This window comes from Falco naumanni, chromosome 5, assembly GCF_017639655.2.
Source record: "Falco naumanni isolate bFalNau1 chromosome 5, bFalNau1.pat, whole genome shotgun sequence".
NCBI classification, from domain to species: Eukaryota; Metazoa; Chordata; class Aves; order Falconiformes; family Falconidae; genus Falco; species Falco naumanni.
Genome location: NC_054058.1, coordinates 28,044,766 through 28,053,885, shown reverse-complemented (window position 1 = coordinate 28,053,885; position 9,120 = coordinate 28,044,766). Strand labels below are relative to the sequence as shown.

The 9,120-nt window shown below is 50.9% G+C and overlaps 1 protein-coding gene across 2 annotated transcripts in view; it reads left to right on the top strand.

The window, feature by feature from the left end:
• The window catches only part of CREB3L2 (cAMP responsive element binding protein 3 like 2), an 85,555-nt gene continuing 76,435 nt past the window's right edge, over nucleotides 1–9,120 (top strand). Inside the window, exon 1 of one of the 2 annotated variants that reach the window (XM_040594478.1) lies at nucleotides 1–311. In XM_040594478.1, the coding sequence (XP_040450412.1) occupies nucleotides 207–311 (105 nt within the window). In that variant the 5' untranslated portion in view covers nucleotides 1–206. The remainder of the gene's footprint in view (nucleotides 312–9,120) is intronic. The other variant, XM_040594477.1, reaches the window with a different exon arrangement.

The following is a 9,120-nucleotide window of genomic DNA, read 5'->3' as shown; positions in this document are numbered from 1 at the left end:
TGCCCGCACACTCCTGGTAGCGGCGGGGACGCGGCCTCGGCGCGGCGTTGGGCCCACCAGCGGGGCGGGGAGCGGAGGACGAGCGAGCGGCTCCGCGGCCTATGGGAGCGGGCGGCGCGGCGTGAGCCGGGCGCCGCGGGTGGGCAGGGGGCAGGCGAGGGGGCGGCGGATCTGCCGGCGAGGGTGCCCCGTTGCTCGCGGCCGCCATGGAGGTGTGCGAGAACGGCGGGGAGCAGCCGCTGCTGCACTGGGACCGCAAGCTGAGCGAGCTGTGCGAGCCCGCCGACCCCGACACCCTGCTGTGCCACACGGTGAGAGCGGCGGGCAGGCGGCGGGGCCGCGACCGTGAGGCGGCTGCCGGGGCCGCTGCCCGGCGGGAGCCGCCGGGCGGGTGGGGGTGGGGTGGCTGCGGCGGACCCCGCGGGCGGCCGCGTTTGGGGGGCCGTGCCGAGAGTCGTCGTGTCGGGCGGCCCGGGCCTCCCCCTGGGGCTGGGGGTCCCAGCGGGCGCGGGGGCCGTAGGTCTTCGGCTGGCAGGTGCCGGCCCGCCGCCTCTCCGCGGCCCTCCCCCACCCGCGGGCCCGGGTCCCGTGGCAGCGAGGGGCCCCCGGGCGGGCGTCGGGGCCGCGGCTCGCCTCGTCCGTCCCGGGTGCCGCAGCTTCCTGCCGGGCGCGGTGCTGGCAGCTCCGGGGTCCCGCGGCCCGCCCGCCGTCCCGGTCCCCCTCCGCGGGCCGGAGCCCAGCCCGGGCCTCGCCGCTTCCCCGGTGCGGGCCCCGCTCCTCCCCGCCGGGGCCCCGCTTCCCCCTCGGCGATGCCCGCTTCTCCCGGGGCCGCCTCCCAGAGTCGCCGGCCGTGTCCGCTGCTCCAAAGCGGAGCTCCCTCGGCACCGTCCCGGCCTCCCCCCGCGCAGGAAGGAAGCGGCGGAGGGGCCGGCTGCGGCCGGGGCGGCGGCGGGAGCCGAGGGGCTCGCTTCACCCCGGCGCTCAGGGGTGGTCGTTAGCCTTCGTGCCGGTGTTGGAAAAGTTTGCTGTCCCGTAAGGCGTGCTATGGCGGGTCTCTTAGAGACGTCCGTGAAGTCCTTGCTTCAATGGCTGAAGGGTTAGAGCATCAAGTTTTGCTGATTGTTTACGATTTTTTTTAGCTGGAGTCCCCAGATTTTTTTGTTGTGCAGAATGCATAGTTAGGGCTGTCTCAAGGGAATGTGTCTTACGTCTGCTCGGTTGTTCCTCTGTTAACCTGGAAGCTTTTTGCAAGCACTGAGATACAGCTTTATAAAGCAGTGTTAGGTGCACATCCCAGGTGCAAGTGAGCCGGCCTGCTTGGGGACGGCGTGTGCAGGACTCCTGGCCCGCTGTGCGAGGCATGGGGCGGGCAGGCTTGGTGCAGCCGTTGAGCCCGTGATGGGATGGAGACCCGGTGTAACATGGTGGTGGTGGCCGGCATGCAGCAGAGCACCTGGGGAAAAGTGCTTGGCAGGTGCTGGCACGTGCTCTGCCTTGGGCTCTTGCACCTAAGAGTGATGTGCAACTACAGTCACGCCCCGGAGAGGAACCGGCCTCTTCTTGTGGGAGCAGTGGTGATCCCACCGCACGATGTGTGGTGAGGCAGTGTGCAGGCACTGGCGAAGATCTCGGTGTTAGTCTTGAAAGGCAAACAAGGAAAATCTTATTTGCTGTGTACAGTACACAGTGGCCTTACTGATCCGGGATCACGTCCATCACAAGCTCCAAACCTTGTTTCGGCAGGAAGCGAGCCTGCTGCATGAGTGACTGTCTTTGAATGTTGTTTGGCTTCTTTGTCTTTGAAAAATTCTTGGACTTTCTTGCGCAGTGTGTATCTTCTGGGGAAAAGCAATCATATGTTATGCTGGGTTGTTTTTTTTTTTAAAGAGCTAGAAGGAGCACTTAGCAAGGGAAAGCTCTTCCTTCAGACAGGTTTTTTTTCATGTGTTTTTGCTTTAACAAGACACATTATTTAATGAGATGAATGTTATGAAAGAAATGGGAGGCTCTTTGGAGAGTGTTCCTGCTCCAATTTTATGTTTGTGCTGGCATGCTTCTTCCTGCTTTGTTTAGATCCTTGTGATGAGAATGGAGTTGACTCTCTTTAACTTTTGTTTTCTTATTTAGTGTTCCCTTATTTTTTCTTAATTAGTGTCCTGAGGGATATCTTGTGCTTAGGCTTGAACTTGTGGCTGCAGTGACTTGGATATGTGTGTTTTGTGCCCTGTTTCAAGGAGCCTGGGACTTGGTTTTAAGTGTATTTTGAGAAACAAAACTTCAATCCACCAGACAGCCAGGGTATGTGGTGCTTTGCCCTCTGCTCTTTTCAAGTGTTATTGGGGATTTTAAACTTCAAATGCTATGATGATGTCTTTGTTGTGAGAGGCAGCGCATAACTGGGTCTGCGAAAACTTGGGCTATGACCCCCTTTGTTGGGAGTGACAGTCTACCTTGATTTGTTTGTGTGATCTTTTTTGGTTGTTTTTTAGGAGTTTAAGACTTCTTCAGGGATTGTCTAGAAGTCAAATAAAAAGTATGAAATCAATGTATCTTTTTGTGTTGTTTTTGGAATTCTTTTGAAAGAAGCAATCAGTAAAAAAAAAAGCTACTAAATGCTGTGGATAAAGTAGGTATAGTGAGGTATTAGGATCTTTAGAGGCAAAAGGTAGTTTTCTGAAATTAACATTCTTGGGGGTGGGGGGGATGGGGGAGAGCATATGTTTCTGCCTGTTGAACTTTTTATTTTGCAAAGTGCCTCCTGCTATGTGGAGGAAAACACTGTACTTGATATCATGAAACACAAGTTCTTCATTTACCTCTGGCCAAAATTTCATAGAATCAGTTTAAAAAATAAAAAAACCAAACCCTCTAGATGAAACATCTGTTCTTCTACTGGCTTATGCTTTTCATCTGGGAGGACTGGTTTGACCCAGCTGTTTGTACAGTGTCTGTAAACTTACTGCAGGCTGTTTCTGAAAAGACTGAGGTGATGAGAAGACTCTCCTATGCTCCTTGCCTGCACAAGTGCCCACCACCTGTGCTGTCATCCTTATGGCATCTTGGTCTTTGCACAGTCCCAAGGTGTCCCATAGCTGGATGTGCCAATCTCCATTCATGGAAACTTCTTGGGATAGTCATGCAGCCCTAGGAGTGTGAGCGGAACTGGTGAGAGGGAGGAGGGAGAAGATGAGGATGATGGAGGGGAGAACTCACAAGCAGGAAGAGGGATCACTGTCCTGTGGCAGTCAGACCCTTGTTTGCAGAAAGGCGAAGTTGAGAATACTATGCCAGCTGCCTTTTGTGTATTTTAAGTTAAATTTTAACCTTTTTATGACCATAGAGGCTGTTCCTGGGTCTAGTTGATTTGAAGCTAGTACGCAAGTGTGAAAGTATGCATACGCTTAAAAACTTGACCTCTATTTTAAACTGTTCCAACCTGCCTTAATTACCAGGGCTGAAATCCAGTCTCCTGGGGATTTACATTTCTCTTTAACAGCTGATGATTTCAGCAGCACCTGAAGCCATGTGAGGAGCGGTTCCCTCACTCAGCTGGTGCTGTCTATGATACCATCAGCTGCGCTGGCAGAAAGTGGGACCTCGAGCAGCTCAGCTCTGGTGTTGGCAGGCAGCAGTCCTTGAGGTGGCTCATTAAAAGTCTTCATAGTTTACGGTAATCACCTGGATACCAGATAGCTTTATAGTGGTTATTTTTCCAGTGTGCTTTAGTTTCCTGTCTAAGAAAAAGCTGAAAGATTTCCCAGAGGTGTGTTCATGGTATATGTGATGTGTCTGCATATATAATCTTTACATGCTCTGTAGCTTGTTATGTTTGTGTGTTGGTCATACTATAAGCTGGCATTATGCAAGGCATTATTATTAGTATATGCTTTCGCTTTTTCCCGGCAGCCAAGCAGAAAGGAAGCACAAAGTCTGCCACTACCCACAGGGAGCAGAAGCATGGCCAGGTTGGAGACACTTCACCTTCTTGCTGCTGCAGTTAACTTCCTGTAGCATGCAGGCAGGCTAGGAGCGAGAGAGCTCTGCTTGCAGCTGTGGTTGGAGTTGATCCGCAGTTGTACGTGGCCCAGCTGGGACATCTTCAGTGACAAATCTGAGATGTGATGTAGATCGATAAGTCTGACAAACACACTGTGAAATGCCACCTACCTGTCCCATCGATGTATGGGAACTGAAAAGCAGCTGGTTCTTCTGAGCCTTTGACATGTAAAACCTCCTTATTTAACAGTGAGGAGGCAATCCCACTTTCATGGTTATTTTAACACATTAGCAGCTGGTTGCTGCTTCTGGATGGTAGCAAAATGCAGCTCAATGTAAGTATGACTCGGGTCTTGGCATGGCAGATACAGAACTGCACCTGCTCTGCAGGTACATCAGGGCAGCGGCTGGCTTAAATATTTAGGTCTAAATTCCCAGATGTCATGTCCTGAGTGTATTGATGATGAGTGGTTAACTAGAAGATACTTCAAATATTAAGTAGTCTAAATTGCTTATTTTTGAAAGAGCCTGACTATTGAACTTGAAGCTCATATAAAAAAATTGAAACACCTCAAATAACCTATTGCTGATGCCATTGTCTGAGCAGTGTTTGAGCTCAGCAAACCTGTTGCTGTGTTGCTGGTGATGCTGTGGGCAGCTCAGCCCTGGAATATGGGTGCAGCGTAGGTTGGCATGAGTGGTGGAGGTGTCCCAGGCCTCAGCTACCAAATTGCTATCTCCCTGCAACAGCAAAAACAAAGTGATCAGCTCCTGAAGATTAGCGTTCAGTGGTGTTGGAGTTCAGGGTTGTGATCATTATCTCAGACAAGCTGGGGAAACTTTGAGCCGGCCTTCTTTCCTCAGATAAAAATTGCCCATTACAAGCTTCTGAACCTCACTGGAAGCTTGCTGTGACTAATTTCCTCTGCCACAAAAATGATGGTCGCTCTGTTACTTGGTGTTCTGATGACTTCTGCAGAAATGCTGTCTCTGAGCTGTCAGGGATTGCTTCTAGTTTTTGGCGTACAGCAGTGGTGATAATTAATTTAAATGGATGACAATGCTTGATTTTTACAATCTGTGTATTTAATTAGAAGTTGCAGTTGCTGCAGCATGTATGGATGCGGAGCTGACTGTGTCTTGTTTTCTGGTGGCTGCATGTAGCTGTCTAAAATCTGTTGTCAGTAGAGTTTGATCAGTTTTTAAGGGGGGAGGAGATACTTGGTTTATTTGAAAGTGGAGTTTGGCCTGTTGCCCACTGACCAGGAAGCTGAAATCTCCCGAAATCTCTTTTCTTCTTGATACACCTGCATATGGAGGACCAGACAGCTAACTAGGTGACATATTTTTAAAGTCAGTACTTCCAAGGATTTTGCCAAAATCCATCAGTAAAAAGGGGAAATGTGAAAATGAGATTTTTGAATAGTTGTATATAGACTTTGTACAAAGCAGTGGTGTTAAATTTTGAGAACGGGTTTTCATTTAAAGAAAAAGTCAGGGTCACAACTGCTGAACAGCAGAACTAGTTGTATTTAGTGCATTGTACTGAAAGGCACACCCCACCTGGTGTGTACCCAAATTTGAATAAGAAAACCACCCCTTTGCCAAGGGACATGTCAAGTACTGGTAATGGGTCTAAATGATCTACAGTTCCTCTAAAAGCTGAGATGAACACAAGTGGGATACTTTGAAACTTTACCCTCCCGTTTTCTGATAGTTAAAATTAGAAAAATAAAGATACTGAGCTGCTGGCTGGTTTCATTTGGATGGGCTGTAACTGTATAGTGAAGTACTTGATCCGCAGTGACGAGGGGAGCTGGAAAAAATGTTAGCCTGTCCTGGGACTCTCTTTGAAGTGTGGTAGATAAGAATGAGCCAGTGTTTAATGTACAAAACCAGTATTTTTTTTCCTGATGGATGTGGGCTGATCTGCACTATACTCTGTGAATGTTTCCTTACTTTGGAAAGCCAGTTAAGTGTGGAGCAGGTCATATGTGATAATTGTGGTAAAGGAATTTCATTCGTGGTGTTACCAGACAGGGTTTTCCTGTGTCTGGAGTTGCTGAAGTTATCTACAGGGATGGGGGGAACTTGTGCTCTTTGCAGGTCTTTGTTCTGTGAAGACTCCCTTTGGCGTCTTTCATAGCTGGAGGTTAAGTAAGCTTCCTTTATTCCTGAGGTGAAAGGGGTGACCGGTTTTTTATTAAAACAGTTTCACTTTTTAGGATCATCTGTCTGTGAAGGAGGCTGACCTGACTTTGCTGCAGATCCCAGATGGGGGTGTGGAGTTTGATTTGATCTGTGTCCCTCTTGCTCTCTGATGGACTGACTTCAGCTGCAGCAGTTCAGGCTACTTGGGTGGAATGTGGGAATGTTGTCAGAACATGCAAGGATGAGATGAAAGCAGCTAAGGTCCATTTAGAATTAAATCTGGCAAAGTATGTCGAAGACAACAAGAAGAGCTTCAAAGTACATCAGTAGGAAAAGGATGACTAGGGGAAACGTGGGCCTGCTACTGGATGAGGTGGGTGCCCTGGTGTTGAAGGACACAGAGAAGGTGGAGTTTATGAATGCACCTTTGCTTCAGTCTTTACAGCTAAGGTCAGCCCTCAGGAATCCCAGACCCTGGGAACAAGAGAGAAGGTCTGGAGAAAGGAAAACTTTCCCTTGGTTGTGAAAGATAGAGATCATTTAGGGAAGCCTGACACCTACAAATCCATGGGCCCTGATAGCATGCACCCCCAAGTGCTGAGGGAGCTGTCAGATGTTATTGCTGAGCCACTCAGCATCATCTTTGAAAGCTCATGGAGTAGAGGAGAGGTGCCTGAGGACTGGAGGAAAGCCAGTGTCACTCCAGCCTTCAAAAAAGGCAAGAAGGTGCACCCAGGAAACTACAGGCCAGTCAGCCTCACCTCTGTCCCTAGAAAGGTGATGGAACAGCTCTTCCTGGAGGTCGTGTCTAAGCAGGTGGAGGAATGTGGAGGAAAAGAGGGTTATCTGGGTAGGCAACATGGATTCACCAAGGGGAAATCATGCCTCACCGACCTGATAGACTTCTGTGATGGAGCGAATGTCTGGCTAGGTGAGGGAAGAGTGGTAAATGCTGTCTGCCTTGACCTCAGCAAGGCTTTTGACACTGTCTCCCATAGCATCCTCATAAGTAAGCTCAGGCAGTGTGGGTTGGATGAGTGGGCAGCGAGCTGGGCTGAGAACTGGCTGAATGGCAGAGCTCAGAGGGCTGTGACCAGCAGCACGGAGTCCAGCTGGGGGCCTGTAGCCAGTGGTGTTCCCCGGGGATCAGCACTGGGTCCGGTCCTGTTCAACTGACCATCAGTGACCTGGATGCAGGGACAGAGGGTGCCCTCAGCAAGTTTGCTGAAGATACAGAGCTGGGAGGAGCAGGTGATACAGGTGATACACCAGGGGCTGCGCTGCCATTCAGCGAGACCTGGACAGGCTGGAGAGTTGGGCAGAGAGGAACCTGATGGAGTTCACCAAAGGCAAGTGTAGGGTCCTGCCCCCAGGGAGGAACAGCCCCACGCACCAGCACAGGCTGGGGCTGACCTGCTGGGAGGCGGCTCTGCGGAGAAGGACCTGGGAGTCCTGGTGGACAGCAAGTTGCCCACGAGCCAGCCGTGTGCCCGTGTGGCCAAGGTGGCCAGTGGGACCCTGGGGTGCATCAGGAGGAGCGTGGCCAGCAGGTGAGGGAGGTGATCCTGCCCCTCTGCTCTGCCCTGGTGGGGCCGCACCTGGAGTGCTGTGCCCAGTGCTGGGCTCCCCAGTTCAAGGGAGACAGGGAACTGCTGGGGAGGGTCCAGCAGAGGGCTGCCAAGGTGATTAGGGGACTGGAGCATCTCCCTGGTGGGGAAAGGCTGAGAGAGCTGGGCCTGTGGAGCCTGGAGAGGAGAAGGCTGAGGGGATCCTGTCAGTGTCTACTAATATCTTAAGGGTGAGTGCCAGGAGGATGGGGCCAGGCTCTTTTCAGTGGTGCCCAGTGACAGGGCAAGGGGCAACGGGCACAAATTTCGACACAGGTTTTTCCTCATATTCAGATGGAAATTATTCTTTACTTTGGGGATGACAGAGCACCGGAACAGGCTGCCCAGAGAGGCTGTGGGGTCTCCTTCTCTGGAGACATTCAAAACCTGCCTGGATGTGACTGTGCAACCTGCTGTGGGTGAGCCTGCTTTAGCAGGGGTTGGACCAGATGATCTCCAGAGATCCCTGGTAACCCCAAGTATTCTGTGATTTTTACTTGATTTCTTCTCCTATGCAAATCTGCCTTCATGCATTTTCTTGTACACTGTGAGATCAGATCATCTTTGTGCCAGCTGTGACAAAATTAAAATAAATACAAAAATAAAGAGGCCTTTGACCAACGTACCACCAGCTTTGACTGCCTCTTTGCTTGTCTCTGTTTCTTGCTGTGTGGCTGTCACCTGTAACACCACCTGGCAAAGCCACTTGGTGTCTGAGCTGTCTGGCAGAAAAGTAGCTACTGCAGAATAACATTGCTTCAGTGCTGTAGGTGCCACTGTGTGCAGCAGGACTGTACTGTTGTGGCACAAGATGGTGCCCCTAGGCTTGAGGGGCTTATAGGCTTCCCTTTAACAGTTGGTTGTTTTTTTTTTTCAGAGCTGTGCTAGCATGGTTGTGCTCATCTTTGTTATGGCAGGACCAGGGGGATGTCTGCTTGGTAAGCTGGTACCTTGTCAGCAGCGTGGCTCCTATGGCCCTGCTCATGCAAGGGCTGCAGATCTACCCAGTACTGTGAGTAGGCACCTAGCTTGGGCTGTGTCTTGCTAGCTGCTCATCCCTCCAGAGCTGCGTGGTCTGTGTCACCATGGTGCCTCAGCTACCAAAGTACCTCTGAGATACTTGGTTGTTGCTTTGAAAGTGAAGAGATGGTCCTTTGAAAGTAGCTCGCTGACCGGGCAAGTTACCTTGTTGGTTCTGCACTTGCAGATAGATGCTGCTCTTTTGTGCTGTTTCCAAATACCAGGCCCTGCTGTCCTTAGTGATATCTGTATTCCTTCCTCCTTGCATTCCCAAAAGCTGTTTTCTTGTTGCTTTGTAATACATGGTTTAAACAGCAACCACTTGTTCTCTCTGTCTTGGGCTGCT